Genomic DNA, 27,228 nt, shown 5'->3' with positions numbered 1-27,228 from the left:
CTACCAGTCCTGGAACTCAGTATGTGATCAGTCTAGCCTCATACTCACACATCCTTCCAACTCTGTCCTGAGTGCTGCTGGGATTCAAGGTGAACAACACATTTAATTGGGGTGGCTCACTTACAGTTCAGACGTTTAGTCCATTATCATCATGGTGGGAAGCAAAGCAGCATTCAGGAAGACAATGTACTGGAGGTTAAGAGTCTTTACATTTTGATCCTGTTTTATTGTCAAAATCTGGGAGCAAACGCCAAGACATTGCAAGGCAAAAATTTATTAATGGCCGGGTCTTATTTTCAGTCTTCCATAATAGGAGAATGAAAACAGCCCAGATTAAAGGCAAGAGTAGTTTCTTTGTATCAAGCAAGAAAGTGATTTAAGAGTGGAATTTTGCAGTTATTTTTATGATCATGGGAATGGTACATGTTTATGGTCAGAGAGTTAACAAACCACAAAACATCTTATGGTCAGTCAATTCTCAGAACAATGGAAACAGTTTATGATGTGTAATTCACAATGTTATTGAGGAAAAACTACCCAAAAGTTAACCTCTAGCTGAGGTTAACATTGTTTAATTAAATGGAAAAGTGAAGGCAGTTGTTTTTAATTTTAAACAAACCAAAGGCAACAGGAAGTAAACCATCTCAATGAGAATAGCTTGCAGATGACAACTCAAAGCCTGTATCCACAGTGACACCCTACCTCCAACAAGGCCACAATCACCCCAACAAAACTATATCTCCTTAAAATCACACTCCCTATGGGGGACATTTCCTTTCAAACCACCGAATTTGACTGCCTAGCCCCAAAAGGCATGTAACTATATCATAATGCAAAAATGTATTCAGTCCAAATGCAAAAGATCCCACTCTATCACAGTCTAAACATTTAAAAGTCCAGTCTCTTCTGAGTCATGTAATCACTTTCACTGTTAAAAAAAAACAACAAACAAAAAAAAAAAAACCCAAAAAACCCAAAACACATACTTCCAACATATAATGGCACAGGGTACTCATTACCATTCCAAAACACAGGGAAGAAATTGTAGAAATACTGGACCAAAACAAGTCCAAAAACCCGTCAGGTATTCCAAACTGTATTTCCATGTCTGATGTCAAAATGTTCTTCAGAGCTCCAACTCTCTTCAATTGTGTTGACTGCAACACACATCTTTCTCATGGGATGGTTCCACTCCTTGTTAGCAGCTTTCTTCAACAGACATCTCATGACTCTGGCATCTCTAACATCTTGGAGTCTCCAAGGAAATACAGGCTTCTCCTTCAGTTTCATACAATATCCTCTCTGGGCCTCTATTCAGCACACCCTGGACACATGTGTGGCCTTAGTGAGTTTTGTTACTCAAGGAGGAAGGTTCCACACACATTTCTTCTACCCTTGAAGTCAGAATTATGAGGTCAAAGCTGCTGAGTTCCCTTGCTTACTGGGACTGGAAATGGCCCCTTCACCAGCTTTGCTTTCAACAATTTCCTTTATTGCCCAAGGCTGGTTGTTCTAGAACCTGCTTTGTAGAAAAGGCTGGCCTCAAACAAGAGATCTGCCTGGCTCGGCCTTCCCAGTGCTGGGGTTTAGTCATTACATCTTGATCCAAGGCAACAGGAAGTGGACTAAGACACTGGGTGGTATCTTGAGCATATATGAGATCTAACAAGGCCAATGCTACTCCAACAAAGCTACATCTCCTAACTGTGCTGCTCCCGTTAGTAACCATTTTCTTTCAAACCACTGCAACTATGGATGGTATTATCATGAAATTTAGGATATTGAGCAAGGTAAATGTTTTAATTAAAGCTTTCCCCAGGTGGTTGGACAGATAGCTTAATGGTTAAGTGCACAGTCTGCCATTCCAAGGAACCAAGCTTCAACTGCTAACACACATACAAACCACAACTACCTATAACTCAAGCTTCAGTGGATCTGATACCTTCTTTTGGCCTCCACAGGCAGGAGCATATATACAAGGTACAGACATACAGGCAGTGAAAATACCCAGACATTTTTTAAAAGCTTTTCACACAGAATTGTAGAATTTTAATTTAATATAAACTCTTTAATATTTTCCTAAGATTTTAAGATTCTTTCAAGGCTTTCACAATTTTACCTTTATGTTTCCATCATGTATACTGTTGTGATTTGTAATGCCATATAAATGCTATGTCATCATCTTTACAACAATATTTTTCCCTTCAGTATGAATCTTCTGATGTGTTTGAAGTATTGAACACTCAGTAAAACAAACCTAACATTCCTTACACATGCTTTCTTTCTCGAGTATGAACTCTATAATGTGTTCTAAGAGTTGAACACTGGGTGAAGGACTTGTCACAGTGTTTGCATTTGTAAGATTTCTCTCCAGTGTGAATTTTCTGATGTACTTTAAGATATGAGTTGCTAGTAAAATATTTGCAACATTCCTTACAAAAGTAAGTTCTCTCTTTAGGATGAATTCTTTGATGTATTTTCAGATTTGAATACCGGGTAAAAAATATGTCACAGGTTTTGCATCTGTAAGTTTTCTCCCTAGTATGATTTTTCAGATGTGCTTGAAGAGTTGAGCTCTTACAAAATGATCTGTCACATTCTTTGCATTTGTAAGGTTTCTCTCCAGTATGAACTCTCTGATGTCTTTTAAGATGTGAACTCTGGGTAAAGGATTTGTCACATACTCTACATTTGTATGGTTTCTCCCCAGTATGTGTTTTCTGATGTGCTCTAAGATTTGAGATCACCGTAAAGGATTTGTCACATACCTCACATTTGTAAGGCTTTTCTCCAGTATGAACTCTCTGATGTCTTTCAAGACTTGAGCAATTGGTAAAGGATTTGCCACAAACATTGCACTTGTAGGGTTTCTCTCCAGTATGAATTCTCTCATGTATAACAAGGTTTGAGGGGAAATTGAAGAATTTACCACATTGCCCACACTGGTGTAGTTTTTTCCCTATGTAGATTGTTTGGGGCAAAAGATTATATGCCGAGTTGAAATTGTCACCAGATTCTCCCTGTCTGTTTTCTCTCTTTGCAGTGTACAGTCTCTCATCTTGAGAAATGTTGGAACATAAATTTAAAGACTCCTCATAGTTTTTAGATTTACAAGGTTCTTCTCTGTGCATGCTTTCATGTCTATCTAGGTTTGATGAGTTCATAATGGCATTCCCGTGATTGCTGTATCTGTAGATATTAGAGTTTTCTGTAGCTTCTCTTGTTTTATAAAGTGCATATTTGGAATGGTCATGAAGCATTTTGACAAGGTCATTACAACACTGACAAGAATCCTTTTCACTCTTCACATACTGATAGACAGGATCACATATCCAATAGTTCTCTAGAAAAAATACAATTCAGATTACTAGAGCTTGTTCCAAATCAAACATTTGATAAATGACTGCCTCTTTAATTTTCTGTTACGTCAACCTGAAACTATTTCAAATAGAGCTCCCAGTAGTCAACATATTTTTTCACTATAATTATATAGATTCTTACAAAAAGAGAGTGACAGCCTTTGTGGAAGATGAAACAAATATTTGAGAAATCTGTAATTAGTCCTTGGGATTATATTTAGAATACACATCTTTATTTTTAAATATTTATGTCCTCAGATAATGATGAAAAAAGTTTAATGCAATCCCAGGTTCATAGTGTTTGTACTTACTAATGAACAGCTATGAAGAGTACAGTTCAGAAAACCTGATTCCTATTTAGATTAAAGGCTTACTTAAAAGAAACAAAGAGTTTATTTTTCTTTTTCAGGGATCATAAAAAAAGTTTTTTCCTACTACCAAACTTTCCATAGTCTCTTCTTATTTCCATGACAGTTTATCAGAGTGCTTACAACTATAAAGTAGGGACATAGAAAACGTGAGTGAGGAATTCTACAAGCAAACTATGCTCACCCACAGAGATCAGGTTGTTATAATTCTCCAACATCACATCAACATACAAAGCCCTCTGAGCAGAGTCCAGGCATTCCCACTCCTCCTGGGAGAAGTTGACAGCTACATCACAGAATGTCAACAGATTCTGAAAGACAAAGTGCAGTTTGACCAGACAAATTTCTTTATGGATATAAGGAGTTAAGGAAATTTGGATGTAGATGAGTAAAGACCATTACTCAAATAATGATTTCTAACATAGTCACTCTATAATGAATGTCCTAACTCTATGAAACAGGATTTACATAATATTCGTACAAGCGATATGCATGAAACAAAAATCACATTTAATGTTTGCACATGGTTATCTGCTATGGATGCTGGGTTTGTGTCATGCAGGATTATAGTGTCCCAGTCTCAGAAAAATCTGTGATGAGGAAATGTGTTTTTAAATATTATATCTATATATAACTTTTTGAATAGTAAACACACAAATAGCACAGGAACAAAATCCAAGTATAAACAGATGGGATTACGTGAAAATAAAGTTTCTGTACATGAAAGGAAACAATCAGTAGATCACTCAGATACCCACAGAATGGGAAAGAATCTGTACCAGTGACACTTTAGATAGGGACTCATACCTAGAATTTAGCAAAAATTACAGAAATTAAATTCCAAGGACATAAAACTGGCAATCAACAAATGGGCGAATGAACTGAATAGATTATATTTCAAAGACAGAAACAAATGGTCAATAAATGTTGCAAAAAGTGTTTAGGATACCTAAAATGCCATTATGGACATATAAACAGAAACTACTTTTAAATATGCCACATGCCAAGCAGAATGACTGCCATTCGCCGATCTGATGACAAATGTTAGAGAAGAAGTGACACGAAAGTAACTGTTACGAATTTATTGTGTTGTGTGTGTGTGTGTGTGTGTGTGTGTGTGTGTGTGTGGTGCAATTTAATAAACTCAAATGAAAATCAGTTTGAAGATTATTAAATTCTTAAAGCTAGGAGTAAAAGTTGCCCCAGTCCTTTCACTCCTGGGCATAAGGACAGAAAACTTCACAGGCCACTATAGAGATATTTACACCCCATGTTTACTGTTACCTATTCACCATAGCAAAGTACTGGAATCAAACTAATCATGCATCAACAAATGAATGGATAATGAAAATGCAATAATGAATAAATAAGGAAAATGGGATACTAGTCAGTTGAGGAGAAAAATATAACAAAAATGTGAAGGGTAATGTGGATTTAGAATGTGTAATATAAGTGAGGCCATAAAGTGCCACAAGAAATCACATTTTCCCTCATATGCAGAATCTAATCAATTATATGTGTTTATGGAAACAATGTTTATTAGGACACAGTAGAACAAAGAGTTAAGAGAACAAAAAAAGGGTGAATATCAAGTGCTGAGATAGGACTGCATGCAGTTAATAAACAAAAGCTATGAAAATGGATATAAAAAAATTGCTTTTCTAGTTTCAATTCTGTCATACTTTTAGGGGAAAGGGGAAGAAGATAATTATTACAAAATATATTCAGGATTGAAACACGAAAGTCCATGTGAGGCTCCAGAGCTTCTCTTCCCAATGACTATATTCACCGTAAACTGTATAAAAGTACATATAGTTGTACAGTCTTGGGGTCTGGTTAATTTTAGAATGTGAATTTTTTGTTGTTTGCAACTGTTTTTCATAATAAAGCTAAAAAAGTACCAGAAGCAGAAAATCAATGTCTCAAAATATAACATTTCCAGAAAAAACCTGACATGACCAATGACCTGGAACACATGTCCTGGAGTATCAACCATTTCTTGTTTCTCCTCTTTGAGTTTCTCTTTCAGGAACAATAGATGGCTTGCTGAATAGGCTTGCTGCCCTTTCATATAAAGGAGTCAAACAGGAAAAGCAAAATTTAGTAAGGAAAACTGTTCAATAACAATGTAAAACCACATGAAAAAAACCCAAGAACCAGAATTAGTAGGTATCTGGTCAATGGTCTCAAAGCCAGGAAAGCATGAAACCACACTTAAAGCTTATGGAGAAAATCACTGTCAACCATATTAATACTCTCAGATAAAATGGTCCATAAAAGAGCCATAGATTTTTTTTTTTCAACAAAACTACCAATGAGAAGCCAGTATATTATATTACAGTAATGAAAACCACTTGGGATTGTCATGACAACAGACAATAGGAGAGAGCAATGGGCAGACAGTGTAGACAGTTTAACAGTCTATAAATATACTTCCTGATTCTTATCAAACCTCTATTGACATCATTTTCAGGAATGGACACATTAAATGGTATAGGAGGTTCTTCTTTCTATGTGTTGCTTTCATTGATCAAATACATGCTAAATCTTTCCCGGCAAGCCACGACCTTGTGGTGTCAGAGATTATTAGAAATGGGTTGAATCAAGATGTGAGAGTTAGCCAATAAGAAGATAGAGCTAATGGGCCAGGCAGTAATTTAATTAATACAATTTCTGTGTAATTATTTTGGGTATAAGCTAGCCGGGTGGCTGGGAGCTGGGCGGGACACAGCCCACCCCCCCTCATACTACACTAAAAGGTAGAGAATGTGCTAGCACACCAAAGTTCAAAAAATCTGAAAACAATAAATAGAGGTATTAATTTTCATCCTTTTATATAACACATTAAAACCACAGAAATGAATTTCACTTAATATTAGTATGACATGATCAGTGACGTACAAGAATATAAATAGTATCACTGATATGTACACTCAAAATTTTATTTGCCTCCTAGTATCAATTCTTTTGCAGAACAGCTCCTTTCAACATACCTGTTCATACCTGATATAGGCATGCTACATTAGGATAGCCATGAGATCTTTCTCAGTGGATGGAAGTCTCAAGTATTTTTAGTGAAACAAAGTGTCAAAATGATGTCATGTCCCACATTCACTTGAAACCCTTTCCACTCCTTCACCAATCCCTGCAACATACCAAGATCCTTAGACACATCCCGCTCCACTTTTCTGGGTTTTTTGTTCTGTTCCATGGGTGGCCAGGTTTGGGTGATCAGTGAGACCTGCACATGAGAAAGAGATTCTTTAGGAAGCACCTGGATTTCTAACGCAGTACTGTACATAGTAGATAAAAAGAAAACAAAACAAGTGATTCTCCAATTGTCATGCACTGTTTAGGAAGCATTTTCAGTTAGTGTAACTGGAATCTCACCTCCATTCACAGTTCAGTAAAAATTCAGGGGAGAAATGAACTAAATAACTGGGATGTGAATATTGTAAATTGGTGAGGTTCTGAATTATCACAGGTCCAAGATGATGGAAGCCTCACACCTCCCCAGGGACACAAAGGAAAAGAGAACATTTCATGAAGATTTTCCTTGTTCCTTTGAGGACTGGAGATATGATTTAGTGGTTAAGAGCAGTGGTTGCTATTCCAGAAGACGAAGTTTAATTCAACTTCATGATTTACTGTTAATCCAGTTTCAGAGGATCTGATGTCTTATTCTGAGCTTGTGTATGCCCAGGTACCAGGCAGACACGTTGTATACAGAAATACATGCATGCAATGTCACCACAAACATAAAACACATAAAAAAATTTCCAATATTTTGCAGGATTTAATGTTTATATAAACCCTGATATTTTCAAAGATTTAGCCCTTTATTAAAGGCATTCACTAGTTTCTTATCTTTGTGCTTCTATTACGTATACTCTTGAGATTCGTAAGCAGAGAATTTCAGATAAATGGTACATCACATTATTCACAATGGTATGTTTCTCTGCCTATGAATTTTCTGATGTGCTCTGAAGTAGAAGCATCTAGTAAAATATTTGTCACATTTTTTACTAAAATAAAGGCTTTCTTCACTAGGAACAATCTGCTGTGTTCTAAAATATGAGTGGTAGGCAAAGGATTTGTCACATTCCTTACATTTGCAAGTTTTCTCTCCAGTACGTATTTTCTGATGTGCTCTAAGAAATGAGATATGAAAGGATTTGTCACATACCTCACACTTATAAGGATTCTCTCCAGTGTGGATTCTGTAATACCCTTTAAGATTTGACTTTCCAATAAAGGACTTTCCATATTTTTTGCATTTGTAAGGTTTCTCTCCAGTATGCAATTTCTGGTGGTTATTAAGTCCTGTGAACTGACGAAATGATTTTCCACATTCTCTGCATTTGTAGGGTTTCTCCTCAGTATGAAGTCTTTGATGAATTTTAAAATTTGAGCACCGGGCAAAGGATTTTTCACAAATATTGCACTTATAGGGTTTCTTTCCAGTATGAATTCTCCGATGTACACTGAGGTTTGAAGCAGTATTGAAGCATTTCCCACATTCCTCACACAGGAATGGTTTCTCTCTGATATAGATTGTTTGCTGCACAGGACTGTAAGCAGAGCTGAAACAGTCACCATATTCTCCCTGCTTGTTTTCTTTCTTTGCAGTATAGACTCTGTGATCTTGAGTAATGTTGGAACACAAATTTAAAGATTTCTCACAGTCTCTAGATTTGCAAGGTTCTTCTCCAGCGTTCATGCTGTCATGTCTATCTGGGTTTGATGAGTCAACAGAGGCATCCCTGTTATTACAGCATCTATAGTTATTAGAGTTTTCTGCAGTTTCACTTGTCCTATAAAGTGCACATGTGGAGGGGTCATGAAGCATTTTGCCAAGCTTATTACACTGATGAGACTCCTTATCAGTCTTCACATGCTGGGGGACAGTGTCACACATACCATAGTTCTCTGGAAAATGAGTACAATTCAGATTAATAGGGCTTGTTCCAAGACTAATCATTTGATAAATGACTCTCTTCCTAAATTCTCTCTTAAGATAAATCAACCAGCAACTACTTAGAATAGAGCTCACAGTACTTGACCTCATTCTTTCACTATAAGGAAGTTGAAACAAATAATTGAGGAATCAGTAACTCCCCTTGGGAAGGAGCCCACTGACTGATTATATACAGAATATCTGTCTGTATTTTTAAATATTTTTATCGTGGAAATTGTTAAAGAAGAGTATAATCCAAGGTTCAGTCTCTTACTAACAAATGTACAGCAATGAAGATTATAGCGCAGAAGACCAAATGTCTTTAAAGATTCAAGGCATATATAAAAGTATCAAAGGTTCCCCCCCCCCCAAAAATAAAAACTACATAGATTCTTCAATAATAATGGATGAAAAGCAAGGATTCTGCCAGACATCAGAGGCTAGATTATCATTTCTCAACCTGTGGGTGGTGACCATCTGAGAAACCTATGTCTGATGTGGCCTTAGTAACAGATATCACTTAGTAGCAAAGTGACAGTCAAGAAGAAGCACTCAAAATAATTTCATGGCTGTGGTCACCACAACACAAGCTGTTCATTACAGGGTTGTAACATTACCAACAGTGACAACCACTGCTCTAGATCATTAGTGGCAGGGCTATCACAGAAAGCCATTGCTTATTTTTATCCACCATTGACACACATGCAAGGTAGGCAATTACAGAATAATTCTACTTCATGGATTCACATTAGGTTTATAATTTGTCAAATTATTCCAATATCAGCATACTCACATAAAATTGCATTTTGTACTAGTATTGTCTCTATAATTCAGGTACAATAAGGCTCAATGTCTTCCAACAGTTCCAATAGACTAAATGCATCCTGGGTCCAGGATGTTGTACTAATTTAAATGATCAGGAATCCTTTTAAGTGGAATTGGATAAAGCTAAATTCTATTCTCAGTCCTTGCTTTCTCTTTCACTTGAAGTCATTACTGTTGTCCTGCTCATTCACTATCCTACTCCAAGTGTGGTTACTCTCTCTCTTTCCATATTCCAGGGCCACCTCATTTGCTCCAGATAGGTGATCAGGCCTACCTTGCATATAATAATCCACACGTTCTGTGAGGTAGCCCATGACCCCTACTAGAATTTTTAGAAAAGACATCTAACATAGCTGTCTGCTCATTACATGAAGAGAACACAAAGTAGAGGAATACAGGAATGATTTCCCAATTGCTCTTTCCTATCAGAATCTTCAGCATATTTAGGAAGAATTTTAAGTTTCCATATTTTTAATTTTTCTCACAATTAAAACAATGGCAAAGGCAATGATGGACAACCTGCTTTAAGATATGGGTGGAGACCAGAACTGGAGTGGGACAGAACCAGCTACTTAGCACAGAGAGTGAACAAGTACCACCAGAAGCAAGGGGAGTCCTGGCATTAGTCTGGGACCTCTGAGGAAGTAAACAATTCCTCTGTGGGTCTGGGCACACCCGAACCTGGGACCTCCGAGGCAGAAGACCAGAGCCAGAAACCTTTCCAGGTCCAACTCCAACCCAGGGGCTTCTGCAGGAGGGAATCCAGGCCAAGATTTACAGATACAGGTCAAGCCTGGTAACCTAGGTCACATTCGCCCAGAGGCAAGGAACTCCACCTTGGGCAACAAAATCCACAGGAGTGGCTCTGAAGGAGCTACCTAAAACAGAGAGGGCCTGAGGAAACAACCACCGGAAGCAGAAGCCAGGGGTAAAAAGAACTGTGACACAGACTGTACCACAAGGAAAAACCATTTGAGCTTTGGATTCACTGGCACCTAGATTATTCAACAGAATCTCAGACAGCCCCAACCACACCTATTAGAGGAAAAGATGAATAGAAAAGTTAAGATCACATGCTACACCAGTAAAACCTAAAGTCCCTACAACAGCAAGACCTGAACAACCAAATATGGATGAACCAGAAGAAAATGAACTAAAAAATAACTTCAAGAGAATGTAAATGAGAAATTCCATTAAATAAATTGAAGAAAAGACAAACAAAAAATTAGAAGATATCAGCAAATCACTTAAAGAAAACCAAGGAGAAAAACCAAACATATAAAAGAAACTATTCAGGACTTGAAAACTGAAATAGAAGCAATAAAGAAAACACAAACCAAAGGAACTATAGAAACAGAAATCATGAGAAAAAAATCAGGAAACACAAACGCAAGCATGAACAACAGAATACAAGAGAGAATCTCAAGCGCTGAAGATATAATAGAGGAAATAGACATTAGTTAAGGAAAACAATAAAGCTAACAAAAGCTTAACCCAAAATATCCAGGAAATATGGGACACCATTAAAAGGCCAAATCTTAGAATAATAGATATAGAAGAAGGAGTTCAACTCAAAGGCACAAAAAATTTATTTAACAAAATCATATAAGAAACCATTCCCAACCTAAGAAAGATATGCCTATGAAGACACAAGAAGCTTACAGAATACCAAACAGACTGGACCAAAAAAAAAAAAATTGTCTTGTCGCCACATAATAATCAAAACACTAAATATACAGAGTAAAGAAAGACTATTAATATCTGTAAAGGAAAAAGGCGAAGTAACATATAAAGGTTGACCTATCAGAATTATACCTGACTTCTCATTGAAGGCAAAGAAAGCCAGAAGGTTGTGGACAAGCATTGTTCATACAATAATTGACCATGGATGCCAGCCCAGACTACTATACCCAGCAAAACTGTAAACCACCATAGAAGGACAAAGCAAGATATTCCATGACAAATCTAGATTTCACCAATACCTAGCCACAAACCCAGCCCTACACAAAATACTTGAAGGAAAATTCCAACCCAAGGAAGGTGGCTACAGCAACAGAAACACAGACAATTGATAATCTCATAATAGCAAATCCCAAAGAAGAAAAAAACCACACAAATTAACATCACCAACGATGAAAACTAAATTAACAGGAGATAGCAACCACTGGTCATTAATATCCCTTAATGTAAATGGACTCAACTCACGTATAAAATGGCACAAGCTAACAGATTGGATACGAAAACAGAATCCATCCTTCGTCTGCATACAAAAAACACATCTCAACCTCAAAGACAGACATCGGCTCAAAGTAAAGAGTTGGGAAAAAATATTCCAATCAAATTGACCTAAGAAACAAGCAGGTGTAGCTATCCTAATATCTAACAAATAGACTTCAAGCTAAAATCAGTCAAAAAAGACAAAGAAGGTCATTTTATATTAGTCACAGAAAAAATCCATCAAGAGGAAATTTCAATACTGAACATCTATGCTCCAAAATACAAGGGCACCCTCATATGTCAAAGAAACACTTCTAAAGCTTAAATCATACATTAAACCCCACACACTAATAGTGGGAGACTTCGACAATTTCCTCTCACCACTGGACAGGTCAATCAGACAAAAAAATGAACAGAGAAATAAGAGAACTAACAGATGTTATGACTCAAATGGACTTAACAGACATCTATAGAATATTCCATCCAAACATAAAAGAATATACCTTCTTCTCAGCACCTCATGGAACCTTCTCAAAAATTGACCACATACACGGTAACAAAACAAACCTCAACAAATAGAAAAAAAAAAATGGAATAACCCAATGTACCTTATCAGATCACCATGATTTAAAACTAGAAATCAACAGCAATACTAGTTCCAGGAAACCCACAAACACGTGGAAATTAAACAATGCTCACCTGAATCATCAATGAGTCAAGAAAAAAAAGAGAGAAATCAAAGACTTCCTAAAATTCAATGAAAATGACCACACAACATATCCATATTTATGGGACACAATGAAAGCAGTGTTAAGAGGAAAGTTCATAGCACTAAATGCCTATATAAAGAAGCTGGAAAAATCCCACACTAGTGAATTAACAGAACATTTGAAAACTTTAGAACAAAAAGAAGTAAACTCATGTAAGAGAACTGCAAGGCAAGAAATAATCAAATTGAGAGCTTAAATAAACAAAATAGAAACAAAGAAAACAATACAAAGAATCAATGAGACAAAGAGCTGGTTCTTTGAGAAAATAAACAAAACAGACAAACTTTTATCTAAACTAACCAAAGGCAGAGAAAGAATATCCAAATTAGCAAAAAATTAGAAATGAAAAGGGGGACATAATAACAGACACGGAGCAAAATACAGAGAATCATCAGGTCATATTTCTAAAATCTGTATTCCACACAAATGGAAAACTTAAAGGAAATGGACAACTTTCTGGATAAATATCAGAAATTGAATCAATTAATTAAATTAATTAAATTAAATAAAGACCAGATAAGCAAATTAAACAGATCTATACCTGAAGAAATAGAAACAGTCATCAAAAGTCTCCCAAACAAAAAAAGCCCAGAACCAGATGGTTTCATCTCAGAATTCTATAAGATTTTCAAAGAATTAATATCAATACTCCTCAAATTATTTCACACAATAGAAACAGAAGGAACACTGCCAAAATCTTTTTATGAGGCTACAATTACCCTGATACCAAACCACAGAAATACATTACAAAGAAAGAGAAATACAGACCAATCTCACTCATTAACATTGATGCAAAAATACTAAATAAAATACTGGCAAATCGAATCCAAGAACACATCAGAACCATCATCCACCATGACCAAGTCGGTTTCATCCCACAGATGCAGGGATGGTTCAACACAGGAAAATCTCTCAACATAATCCACCATATAAACAAGCTGAAAAATAAAACCACATGATCATCTCATTAGATGTTGAAAAAGCTTTTGACAAAATACAGCATTCCTTCGTGATAAAAGTCTTGGAGAGAGCAGGGATACAAGGAACATACCTAAACATAATTAAGGCAATATACAGCAAGCCAACAGCCAACATCAAACTGAATAGAGAGAAACTTCCAGCAATTCCACTGAAATCAGGAAAAAGACAAGGTTGTCCACTCTCTCCTTATCTATTCAAAAGCAGAAGTCAAACTGTCACTGTTTGCTGATGATATGATAGTTTACATAAGTGACCCCAAAAATTCTACCAAGGAACATCTAAAACTCATAAACACTTTCAGCAATGTAGCAGGATATAAAATTAACTCAAAAAATTCAGTATCCCTCTTGAACACAGATGATAAAAGGGCTGGGGAAGAAATCAGGGAATCAATACCCTTCACAATAGCCACAAACAGCATAAAATATCTTGGAGTAACTCTAACCAAACAAGTGGAAGACTTGTATGACAAGAACTTTAAATCTTTGAAGAAAGAAATTGAAGAAGACACCAAAAAGTGGAAAGATATCCCATGCTTTTGGGTAGGCAGAATTAACATACTAAAAATGGCAATCTTACCAAAAAACAATCTACAGAGTCAACGCAATGCCCATCAAAATCCCAGCAAAATTCTTCAAAGACCTTGAAAGAATGGTATGTAACATCAAATGGAAAAGCAAAAACCCAGGATAGTCAAAACAATCCTGTACAATAAATGAACTTCTGGAGGCATCACAATACCTGACTTCAAACTCTACTACAGAACTACAGTACTGAAAACAGCCTGGTATTGGCATAAGAACAGACAGGAGGACCAATGGAACCAAATAGAAGACCTGGATATCAATCTGCACATCTTCAAACACCTGATTTTTTACAAGGAAGCAAAAAATATCAAGTGGAAAAAAGAAAGCATATTTAACAAGTGGTGCTGGCATAACTGGATATCAACATGTAGAAGAATGAAAATAGACCCATATCTATCACCATGCACAAAACTCAAGTCCAAATGGATCAAAGACCTCAACCTAAAGCCATCCACACTGAAGCTTATAGAAGAAAAAGGGGGAAGTACACTTGAACGCACTGGCACAGGGAACCCCTTTCTAACTATATCCCCAGCAGTACAGACACTGACAGAAACAATTAATAAAAGGAACTTCCTGAAACTGAAAAGCTTCTGTAAAGCAAAGGACATGATCAACAAGACAAAACAACAGATTTATTAGAGCAGTAGATAGCACTGGTTTTCCTGGGAGAAGCTCATTGGAATTTCTTCTACATAAACTAACAAGCTGCCTGCTCGTGTTTGTAGTATGACACATCTTTATTTGAATTTAATGACAGATTTTGTGCTGAATATGTTCTAAGGTTTTATCAAAGTTGAAACCTCCAAAATTGTAAATTGTTCAAAGATTTAAATTAGTAAAAATACATAAACGTTTCTAAAAAAAAAAAAAAAAAAAAAAACAGCCTACAGAATGAGAGAATGAGAAAAGATCTTCACTAACCCCACATCAGACAGAGGTCTGATCTCCAAAATATACAAAGAACTCAAGAAATTGGTCACCAAAAGAACACATAATCCAATAAAATAAATGAACTACAGACCTAAACAGAGAACTCCCAACAGAGGAATCTAAAATGGCAGATAAATACTGTAAGTTCAACATCCTTATCAGAGAAATGCAAATCAAAACGACTCTGAGATTCCAACTTATACCTGTAAGAATGGCTAAGATCAAAAACACTGATGACAACTCATGCTGGAGAGGTTGTGGGGAAAAGGAAAGACTTCTGTACTGCAGGTGGGAATGCAAGCTGGTACAACCCTTTTGGATGTTAGTGTGGCGATTTCTCAGAAAATTAGGTAACAATCTTCCTCAAGACCCAGCAATACCACTTTTGGGTATATATCCAAAGGATGCTCAATCATGCTACAAGGACATGTGCTCATAGCAGTTTTGTTTGTCAGAACCAGAACCTGGAAACAACAGTAGTTGTTCATGCTGTTAACCCTAAATTAAAGAGGAATGTAAGAAGGGAGAAAACAGCTCTTACACATGGGCTCATTCTGAGATTACTGGATGCAGGATCACCATTTTGGACTGAGGAAGAGGTAAGAGCCAGTGGCAGACTTTTTGCTTTTCTGACCTTCAGGTTGAATGTTTATTTCTGTCTCTGCGTTTTATTAATCATGTTACAGTCCATGACACCTCTAATATGAAAAATGTTAAAAAAGCAAAAAACAAATACCAAGAAAAAGAATTTTTCTACTATCACGCATTTCCTAGTTTCCTGTTTCTTCCAATACAGCCTAACAGACAATTAACAACCTATAGCCTGAGTTGTGAATTCTACAAGCAAATATTCTCACCCACAGAGACCAGGTTGTTGTTATTCTCCAACATCACATCAATGTACAAATTCCTCTGAGCAGTATCCAGGCATTCCTTTTGCTCCTGGGAGATGTTCACATTCACATCCCGGAATGTAAACAGACCCTGAAACAAAGGGCACAGTTTAGTCACATGACACCAGGCAGAGTGCTTTCCTGGATCTAAGGAGACTTAAGGAAATCAGAGATGTAGAAGATGAGAGAAGACAACTACTCAAAAAGATGGTTTCTAATAAAGTCACATTCTCTAATGAATGTTCTAACTTTGAAAGCAGGATGACATACATAATAGTTTCACAAGCATGTCCCTGCAAGAAGATATACATTTAAGGTCTGAACATAGTAATCTATATGTTATGGATGCTTTTAGGTCACATTGGCATTGTCCATGCCTACGAAGGAAAATTCTTGATGAGTATATGTGCTTTTTAATGCAGTACCTGAAGATCATGCTAAAACACTGATACTGAATCAATACTGTCTGTACTTAGGTCTTACATGACTCTATCCTAACAGGATCAGTTGGGGTGTTTAAATTCTAGGTTCAAAGCCCCATCATTAAATAGTAAAGGGATAGATACAGAAGGCATAATTCATGATAGACTGGATAGTCAAAGACTTTGGGGTTTTTCCAACAGTAACAAGGTGTGTCACACTGCATACTGCAAATTTTAACTTCAATATATAATAAGGTCAAGTAGTCTATAGACTTAATTTCATAATAATATTGAGCCATTTTCAAGCAGATAGAAAAATCAGCATCAGTTACATTTGATATAATCCAAATTTTTCTATAAATATTAAGAAGCTGACTTAGATAAATAATCTCAGAAGTTTTGAAGAACATTTCACTTCAATTGCAGAATTATAAAAATTGATGGAAGTCTTAAAAACACATCAAATAATGTTTAAGTTACAGCTCAGCATGTACACATAAGTGTAGTTACTTTGGATGCATTCTGAAGTGACACAGATTTCCTGTCAGTAAATGAAGATATTAAATTCTATAAGAAATATATTAGATTATCTTACACAATGTATAATAATCCATTCAAAAATGAATCAAAAAACTCATTTAGAAAAAGGCAAACAGAAACCAAGAAAACTTACGGACTACACATCTGGACACTGAGGTGGGTTAAGAACTTACTGATTAGAAAGAACAACAGCATAGGAACCAACCCAAGTATTAACAGATGATACTCCATGAAGATAAAGAGTTTCAATACAAATCAGCAGATCACATAGACACTATACAGAGTGGGAAAGAATCTGTACCAGTAGCATTCTGTCTAAAATTCACTGAGAATTACAGAAAGTAAATTTCAAGGAAATAAAACTGCCAATCACCAAACGGGCAATAAACTGAATAGACAGTTTTCAAATATCGAAACCCAAATGGTCAAAGAATATGGCAAAATGTGTTCAGGATCCCTAAAATTCACCCAGAAGAATGCAAACTAAACCTACTCAGACATACTGCCTCACCCCAAGAAAAACGGCCATCATCAACTAACCTGACAACAAATGGTAGAGAGGATGTGGAGAGAAAGATACTCTTATTCAGTGTTGATTTAGGGGTGGGCGGGCGGATGCAAATTAATACTCTCCAATGGAAATCAGTTTGAAGATTATTAAGCAATTAAAGATAGAACTAATGTTATGACCCAGTTTTGGACTCCTGGCCATGTCCCCAGGGAACTCCACACCCCCATAGAGATATTTATACCTGATGTTTACTACTGCTTATTCAAAAAAAGAGTAAGAACATTGGAATCAACCTAACTGTCTATCAACAGATGAATGGATAATGAAATGGTATAAATATATTGTGAAGTACCATTCACCTGAAGAGAAAAATTAATAATAACATGCAGTTAGACTTAGATGTGTAATAGTTAGTGAGGTCATACAGTGTCAGAAAAAACATCATGTTTTCCCTCATATGCAGTATCTAGCCAATGAAATGTGTTTGTAGAAAGAATATGCATGTGGGCACAGTACAACAAGATAAGTAATGTTAAATATCAATATTGAGGTAGGACGGGATACAGGCAATGAACATCAAGTTATGAAAAAGGATATAAAGCTGAGTGCTTTTTCTAGCTCTAACACTGTCACATTTTTTGTTTTTTGATGGTAGGTAAGTGCAACAAATATATTGGATATTAAAATAATAAAATCCCATGTGAGGCTCCAGAACTAATGTTCGCAGTGACTACTCTAACTGTACAAAAGTACATTGAGTTGTACAGTGGGGCCTGCTTAATTTCAACATGTGATTTTTGTGTTTGTTTTTATGTTTGTAATATTTTTCATGGGTAAGCTAAAAAAAAAGTCAGAAGCAGAAAATGAAAGGCTTCAAAGTATATCAAACTACAACATTTCCATTAAAAAAGGAGGACATGACTACTGACCTGGGGCACATTTATTGGAGAATCAGCCATTTCTTTCTGTTTCTCTTTTTTTTAGTTTCTCTTTCAGGAACAAAGAGTAGATGGCTTGCTGCCCTTTCACATTAAGGGGTCAAAAAGAAAAAAAAATTAATACTGAAAGAGGTTACAGAACAATGTCAAACCACATGGAAAGATTCAAGAATCAGAATATGACCAGGTGTCTCATCATGATCCAAAACCCAGGAGAGCATGGAACAAGTGGTAAAGCTTGTAAAGAAAATCACCAAGAGCATCATTGCACACAGAAAAATTCTATCTTACAATTGAGGAAGACATGAGTGCATTTTAGGACAGGTATGAATTATCACAACTGATTTCACTAATGCAACGCTGCAGATAATAAATTACAGGCAGAACATACACAAAAGATTCAGAGGAATTAAAAGAGAACATGGGAAATAAATTTCAAATGAAGAATAGATAAATACCAGAGAACTGGGAAGTAATCATCCATAGGCAAGGCAGCAAAGCATTAATTCTCACAGAGAAGGAAGAGAAATACCATGAATAATTCAACCAGAAACAGCATCAGAAAAGGAAAGAAAGGAAGGAAGGAAGGAAGGAAGGAATGAAGGAAGAAAGGAAGGAAAGAAGAAAAGCAAGGAAGCACAGGGAATAAAATCCTCATGAACAAATAATTTAGGTGCTCTGTAAATCAATATGGAAAATACTCAATTAAATCAACAAATTCTCAAGTTAAATGAATTTAGCACATGACCCAGATAGTCCACTCCTTGGCATATGCTCAAAGGACTTGACATCCTACTCCACAGATACTTGCTAGGCATGCTCATTGCTGGTCTACTCACAAAAGTTACAAAATAATAATGAATGTCCTTCAACAGACAGGGAGAGTGAAAATATGAAATATGATTCAGCTGTAAAGAAAATTGAAATCATGAGCTTTGCAAGTAATTGGATGGATGCAGATAAGAGCATATGGAATAAGGTAACACTGACAGAGAAAGACTAACATGGCATAGTCTCTCTCATAGGAAGTTCCTAGCTCCAAATCTTCAGATTTGAACACACAACCTGGAGTGATGCAGTAAAAAGAAAGCACTATGAGATGTGTGGGGATTAACAGTTGGGAATAACAGGGAACAAATGATCTAAAGGGGGAAATGGAAACAAAAAAAAATGCCTCTAATACATAAGTCTGCACATGCAGATACATTTAGATTGAAAACAAAAACCTTATCTGGGCTGATGATGCTCCTCATAAGAGCCAGAGATTTTCATACAAAACCACCAAAATCAGGCAGGACACATGCTTTGTAGTTTGTTTAAGATGGGCCTTGGTAAAAATACCTCTTACCAGGTAGAGGCATGGGGATTTAGAAACACAGTAAAGAATATGGAGATGCAAATGAAAATGACAAAATGGAGAAACATATAACATAGTATTAGGAGGGAATTCCAGTGAGTACTGAAATTTGCCAGCATTTAATTTCCAATTGCTTAAAATAACCCTGACCCCAAAAGGCAGGAATAGGACAAAAGACTGCATTAACATGATAAAAGGAAATGAACATACCAATTGAAGGTTGTTAGCTACATTCATAATTAAACATTCTGTTGCTAGAACGAAACAAGTCATGCTCATACCCTAGACCAAAGCATTCTGTAAGCAAACCACTCCCTGGAAGGGATCCATTGGGAAATGAAACTTAGTTGGATCCTTAGACATCTGTTTGAGGTAAGAACAGATCTACTTCACTATTCCCGGAGTAGGAGGTCTGGCTCTATTAGCCACACCTGTTGAGAACAATAGCCTTGAGAGAACAGAACTTTCTGACCTTTGGTAAATGTGGAAACAGGCTCACACTTTTGGGTCTCCACTCTCCTCCCTCTCCTTCTCTGATCTACATCAAGGGGGGTACCTTTGTTTGAGGTGGAAGCACAATAACCTTGAAGGAACTAGAGCTAAGTTCCAATTCCCTGACTTTTGGTTAATGTGAAAATAGGCTCACATTTCAGGCCTCCACAGTAGTTGTTGGTCACTGCTGTCCAAGATACTCAACTCATGATGATGTTGTTCAAGTTTGCCTCCCAGAGGTAGCTGAGTTCCTACTGTTGAAGATGCCATACACTTTGGACAAAAAACCCAGAGGACTCGAGATAACTGACCTAAACCTCCTCCCTGGTAACTAGCTTTCATGGTATCAGAAGGGAACAAGCATCCTTTCAAAGGTGGGAGCCAACCAACAGTCCTAGCCAGCTGACATATATGAACCACAACAATGATCTGCACTAAACAACCCTAAAACTGCAAGTGCAGCACACAAACCTTGATGATAACCACAGCTTCAAATCTGATTTAAGACCCTCTCAACAAGAGGGAAATCATGCCTGGCACTGGAAACTCAGCTAGTTTCCCTAGGGTTACTGAAGTTGGGGATCTTCAAGGAGAACCTACAAGCACTACTTTACTATATCAAAATAGTTCCTAAGTGAATAAATATTTTCCTTACTCCCACAGATTAATGTAGTCCCAACTCCTCATCAAGGGAAGTTCTTTATCAGTCAAAATGAAGTCTTGTGATGCTCAGTCCTCACTGACACATAAGCAACACAACTCCTTTACCTCAGGCTCAGGGATCACTGAGAAAGAGGTGGAAATGTTGTAAGAACCAGAGAAAGGGGACATTTGCTGTGATGTTGTGTCTCCTAGAAATGTCAGAGAAGCTACAAGCATCAAATCTTACAGAATGGATGCCTTAATATGAGCTTAACAAGGACAACACTAAGAGACATGCTAACATGGAAGGGAGACAGCTCACTAGGCCTCAACCCTAGTCAAACACTAAGGAATTCTGAGAGCTGGAGAAATAGTCTCCCCCAGAAAAGAGTGTACCATACAGCTATCCAACACCAAATGTTCAGCCCTGAAAACATACAGACTGAGTAGGTTATATTTTTTTACACATAAACATACAACAACAATGAAAGAAAAAGGTATTAAAAATAATAAGTACCTGTGTAAAGCCAAATTTTTGGATTATTTAGATAAAAACAATTTATAATATTTTCTAGTATTACTACTCACATAAGTAATGTTAATAATAGGGTCCCAAAGAGATGGCTCAATGGTTATGCGAGCATGTTGGTCTTGCAGAGACCTAGTTTCCATTCACAGACCCCACATACTGGCTCACAAGTGTCAATAACTACAATTCTAGGATGCACATGATATAGAAATACACTCAAGCAAAACACTAGTATACATAAAATACACAAATCTAAATTTTAAAAAATGAATAGTAAATAGTAATCAGAAAAGTTACAGAGAAAGGAAACAAAATAAAAATTCCCTGAATGAACTAACCATGCAGAAAAAAGTACTCTACAATGAAATCTTTGACTCACTGAAGATGCTAACTAAAACATGGAAAGATGATTTACACAGATAGAATGGGACAGAATTTTGAAACTTGCAGTATTTCTGGAAGTGGTTATATGATCAGTTCAAACATCAAGACATTTAACCTTCCCACAAGATACTTCAGAAATCATAAAGGAGAAACCTAGAAATTGAAACCTAGAAATGAAAAGATTCCCTAGGTACAGAGAAGTCTGAAGAAAATGATACATGTCTGAGATAATTCAGTGTAATTCCAGATGACATTGCAGAGCCAACCAATAGCATCATGGGAGAGGAACACAAACAGCTCAATTTACTACAGCAGCAGATCCAGACCCTGCCCAATAGCAATGACCCTGTCAATGTCACCAAAAGACCACAGAGGTCCGCTGCAGACTAGACAGCCTCCTCAAACAGAGGTATTGGGAAAAGTATCTATCCGCATATGAAAACATGAACTGGGTTCAAATCTCTCCTACACATAATGAATTAAAGACTTTCACGTATGATCTGAAACACTGAATCCTGCAGAGTTAACACAAAGGGGCAGCACTTGATACAACAGCAGGAACTAACAGATAATACTGTATACAATAATAAACACTGTGAGAAAAATTTATAACTAAAAGTATGAAGAGACGGGCTGGAGAGATGACTAAGAGGTTAAGAGCACTGGTTGCTCTTGCAGAGGTTTAGAGTTCAATACCCAGCAACCACATGGTGGCTCACAACCATGTATAATAGCATTTGATGCCCTCTTCTGCTGTGTGCATACGTAATATAAAATATGTATATATTAAAACCTCTACATTGTAGGTCATAAGATAATGTAAATTTAATATACAGAGATGCCGATTCTCCCCGTCAGTTTTTTGTAGGGGGCGAGGTCGATTAATAAATAGCCAGATCAGCTCTATTCAAAAGATTTTAATAGTTGAGGGAAAACTTACAGGACCAAAGATCCCACGAATGCAAGGAGTGCAGAAAACCAAAAAAGAGGAAGCGGAAAGCACACCCGCAAGTTTTATAAGTAAATCTTAGCCTCAGGGGAACACACCCCACAAACACGGTGATTGGCTAAGGTTCCCCTTCAGTCTTTTCAGTCAAGTTCCTGAACAATAACAAATGCATTTCTTTCAGTAATTTCTTGAAATGTAAATGGATAATATGCCCTAAGCAAATGATGTAAACAGACTACATCATTAAAAAAATATGAACTGAATTTAAAACATATTTTCTTTATTAGCTTTTTTGAGACAGGTTTCTCTGTGTAGCTTTGGAGCCTGTCCTGGAACTCATCCTGTGGACCAGGCCTACCTCTGCCTCCTGAGTGGTGGGATTAGGGGTGTGCCCCATCACCTGGCTCAAGGCATAGATTTCTACCAAAATTTTGTCTACTACCTGGTTCAAAACAGATTTCATACCAAAATTTTATTTCATATCTAATGATACAACATACTAAGAATTTTTTTTTTTTTGGAAATAGCTCTAAAGACTACTGATGATCATAACTAAAATAGGGACAGAAAATAAAGACAATACTATCAAAATACAAAATAGAGTATTAGCAAATGATATGACTCTTTAATAATTAGACAGTCCTTGATCAAAATGGGTGCATATAACAAAACCTAAATGTAGACATGCGCAACACAAAACAGAATACAGAACCTGTGAAAACTGGCATATTGCCATCTGTTTTATTAAAACACCAAGATGCCAAGAAATTCTTATCACAATACTGAAGTCAGATATTAGGGTGAGTGATCAGAGAAACAGAACAACAGCCACTAACTTCTTACCTCTATGAAAGAATACTCAGAGAGAATGGGGACAAGACCCTGTCCACCCACCTATATTTCTTTCTCTGCCTCCATAGTGCTGGGATTAAAGGTGTGCACCAAGGCCCGCCTGGCTCGTTTTCTCTTTAAAGCGGAACTCCTGTTCTTCCTGCTTCCTCCTAAATGCTGGGACTAAATAAGTGTGCCTGGCCCCAATGGTTAACTAGCGGCTTTTGAACTCCAGGCAAACTTCATTTGCCAGAACACAGACAAAATATACTTCACAATCCTATTGAATAGTTTATAGAAAGTAATCCTGAAAGTACCAAGAAACAGCAAAGCGCCAAAAAATACTATGAGGATCAAACTTAGAGGTGAACTCTATGGTATATGACATTTACAGCAGTGGAAAGCACCTGGAATTGTCATGAGCACAGACAACAGGAGATATCTGCAGGAAGACAGTAGATGGAGTGTAGCCTTTGTAAATATATATTTCCATTTTCTTTTTTTCCCCCAAGTTTATGGAGACAGAGTTTTTCTGTGTAGCTCTGGCTGACCTAGAACTTGCTTTGTAGACCAGAGTGGCCTGAAACTCAGATATCTGCCTGCCTCTGCCTCCTGAGTGCTTGGATTAAAGGTGTGTACCACCAAGCCTGGCCAACATAGCTCCATTTTTCTTTTCTTGATTTTTCGATACAGGGTTTCTCTGTATAGCCCTTGCTGTCCTGGAACTCACTGAGATCCACCTGCCTCTGCCTCTTGAGTGCTGGGATTAAAAGGCCTGCGCCACCACTTACTTTCATTCTTATCAAACTCAGTTGGCATTATTTTCAGGAACGGAGAAAAAAAAACTAAAAGGCAGAGAACATGGCTAGAATACCAAGGCTCAAATTTTCTCAACACAATAAAGCATTTCTTTTTACCATTTTATAATTTATTAAAGTAATAGATAAAAACCAATTAATATGATGACATGCTATGAAGGGAATGACAGCAACCATCACATGCATAGGGAAATACAATTTTATTTGCCTTAGTGTCAATTCTTCCTCAGAACCTCTTTTCATACCTATAATAGGATAATTATGAGGAGATTTTTCTCAGTGCAAGTCTCCCAACTTCTTTCTACTGAAAGAGAATGTGACAAAACTGATCTCATGTCCTAATTCCACGTGAACCCCTTACCATTCTTTCACCATATGCCTCCACCATACCTGGATCCTTAGCTACTGTCTCCTGTCTCCTTCCAGGTCTCCTTGTTCTGCTGCAGGGGTGAGCAGGTCTGGGTAACCAGCAAGCCCTGTAATTGAGAAAGAGATTGTTCAGAAAGCATCTGGATTCCTAAAAGAGTACTGGGCTCAGTAGATGAAGGATGAAGAGAGGATTCTACAAATGAGTCCAAGTGCCCCGCAATGTCAGAACAATGGAAACATTTAGAAAGCATTTTCAGTTAGTGTAACTTGAATGCCCCTTCCAGTCACAGCTCAGTCAGAACTCAATAGTAGAAATGAAACTGAATGATTGGGACGAGGTTCTGTGACTTTCTGAATTCATCACAGACCCCGGGTGATAGAAACCTCACACCTCCCAAAGGGAAACACACAAAAAAGAAGGAACATTCCTTGAAATGTTTTTTCCCCTCTGAGGATTCATCTTTATTCTGTGGGATGTGAGACTCATTCACACAAAGCTCACACACTTTCAGATTAGTTTGTTCAGAAACCCCAAGGAACAAGGGAGACTGCAAGCAAACTATTCTCTCCCAGAGAAACCACACCTCTGCAATTCTGTGGCATCCAGTACCAGTACAAAGGCCTCTCAGCAGGCTTCAGGCATTGCTCCTCCTGCTGGGAGAAGTCCAGTTTCAACAGTGGCTGTCAAAAGACCACAGTAGAAAACCAGGGTTTGAATGGTTGCATAGGGACACACCTTTAATCCCAGCTCTCTCAGCAGGCAGAGGTGGGTGGAACTCTCAGTTCCAGTCCAACTTGTCCTACAGGGTGAATTTTTGGCCAGACACTGTAAATTCAGTTCTCAAAGAAGCAAACACAAGAACCAAAACAAACAAACAAACAAACAAACAAACACCAAGTTTGGTCGGTCACGTGTCCATGGGCAGAGTGCTTTTCTAGAACCAAGGAGACAGAAGACTATTCTAGACATTATTCTGATGTAGATGAGTGATTATAATAATTATTCAATACCGTCCTTTCCTTTCCTTTCCTTTCCTTCCTTCCTTCCTTCCTTCCTTTTTTCTTTTTTGTTTTTTTTTCAAGACAGGGTTTCTCTTTGTAGCCCTGATTGTCCTGAAACTTGCTCTGCAGACCAGACTGGCATTGAACTCACCTGCCTCTCTAAGTGATGGGATTAAAGGCGTGTGCCACCACGATCCTGTTTATAATGCCTTTTCGAATTGTGAGAATATTGACACCCTCAAACAGCATACCGTGCTTTCCAGACTCCAAGATGCAACACTACCAATTCAGCTCAAGAAGATACATTTCGTTTTCTCTTGTTTTTCTTTCTTTCTCGTTCTTTTGAGACGGTCTCACCATGTAACTAGCTGGAACTGACTATGTACAACAGGCTGGTCTCAAACTTACTGAGATTGGCCTGTCTCTGCCTCTTGAATGCTGGTATTCAAGGCCTGTGCCACTGGGTCTGGCAGACAGTTTTCAGAATGCTGTGGTTACATCAGAGCACATAACATCAGATAAAAAATTAACGACAAAAAGTTTGCTTTTAAATGTTAATGTTTACAACCATACCCGTGGAGCTTGAAAAAAAAAATTTCAGATTCTATCAAATCTGCAAGCATTCCTTTGAGGACTATTATCTAAAAGTTCTCCAGGGTTGTGGGCAACTCAGGTACAGGTACCATGCTCCTGAATGTGTAAATGGAAAGTTAGCATGGATGAATGTGAGTTTCAAGAGTTTTGTGCTTTCCACCATAACAAAGTGAATCGATCAATCATTCTACTAGAATCAATCATTCTACTAGAGTTGTTGTTTTTTGTTTTTTTCAAGGCATGGTTTCTGTATAGCTTTGTAACCTGTCCTGGAACTAGTTCTTGTAGCCCAGGCTGGCCTCAAACTCAGAGATCCGCTTGCCTCCTGAGTGCTGGGATTAAAGGCACGAGCCACCAGTGCCTGGCGCCAAACTATTCTTATAAGAACACTTTATCCGGGCGATGGTGGGGAACACCTTTAATCCCAGTACTCGGGAGGCAAAGGCAAGCAGATCTCCGTGAGTTCGAGGCCAGCCTGGTCTAGAAGAGCTAGTTCCAGGACAGGCTACAGAGAAACCCTGTCTCGAACATTTCCCCCACGCCCGCCCCCCCCCCCCCCAAATAGTTTGGCAACCAGAAGGATTATCCAATTGATTTTACCTAAAATTTACCGACAAGGGAAGAAATTCACAGGACAACTTCAGAGCCTGCTTCCTTGTGTGCATCAAAGAAACTGCCTCCCCCCCCCCCCCCCCCCCATCCCAGGCGCCTTCCTTTCCGTGTCCCAGCCCTGCAGCTCCTCTGACCTGGGAGGTTCCAGGGCCGCCGGGCTGCGGTTCCCGCCACTGAGCCGCTGACTTTCCCAGGCCGCCCCGCGGCGACTGTAGCTCCGCGGAGTTTTCGCGTCCCCGCCGACACCCAGGTCTGCACACGCGACTCCCCACGGTGGAGGTCCCTGAGGAACGGCAGCGAATGGGTACTCTGCGCCGCTGACTTTCGCTCAGCAGTCCACTTCCCGGT

The 27,228-nt window shown here is 37.7% G+C and overlaps 1 protein-coding gene across 7 annotated transcripts; it reads right to left on the bottom strand.

The window, feature by feature from the left end:
* Window positions 1–205: 205 nt before the first annotated feature.
* On the bottom strand, window positions 206–27,228 carry LOC119820847 (zinc finger protein 54-like). 7 transcript variants are annotated; one of them, XM_038339494.1, is made up of 10 exons: window positions 27,015–27,228; window positions 25,257–25,353; window positions 24,694–24,779; window positions 18,293–18,385; window positions 15,855–15,981; window positions 7,914–8,656; window positions 6,884–6,968; window positions 5,694–5,791; window positions 3,912–4,038; window positions 206–3,343 (listed from the first exon to the last, which is right to left on the bottom strand). In XM_038339494.1, exons 4-10 carry the CDS (start codon window positions 18,320–18,322, stop codon window positions 2,268–2,270), a joined length of 2,286 nt encoding a protein of 761 aa, XP_038195422.1. In that variant the 5' UTR covers window positions 18,323–18,385; window positions 24,694–24,779; window positions 25,257–25,353; window positions 27,015–27,228; the 3' UTR covers window positions 206–2,267. The 7 variants fall into 7 exon arrangements, with proteins under 7 accessions (XP_038195422.1, XP_038195425.1, XP_038195427.1 ...); XM_038339497.1 differs by lacking the exon at window positions 18,293–18,385; XM_038339499.1 differs by lacking the exon at window positions 18,293–18,385 and having other exon boundaries at window positions 15,859–15,981.

Source organism: Arvicola amphibius, chromosome 8, assembly GCF_903992535.2.
Source record: "Arvicola amphibius chromosome 8, mArvAmp1.2, whole genome shotgun sequence".
Classification (NCBI taxonomy): Eukaryota; Metazoa; Chordata; class Mammalia; order Rodentia; family Cricetidae; genus Arvicola; species Arvicola amphibius.
Note: the sequence above shows the minus strand (reverse complement) of the source record. Positions and strands in the feature narration are given on the sequence as shown.

Coding starts and splice junctions, on each gene's coding strand:
- LOC119820847 (XM_038339494.1), bottom strand. CDS start 18,322: ATGGCTGATTCTCCAATAAATGTGCCCCAG. Junction 6,969..7,913: donor AGAATCCTTATAAGTGTGAG/GTATGTGACAAA, acceptor TCTCATGTGCAG/GTCTCACTGATCACCCAAAC. Junction 4,039..5,693: donor CTCCAGGACATGTGTTCCAG/GTCATTGGTCAT, acceptor TTTGTCTTTCAG/AATCTGTTGACATTCTGTGA.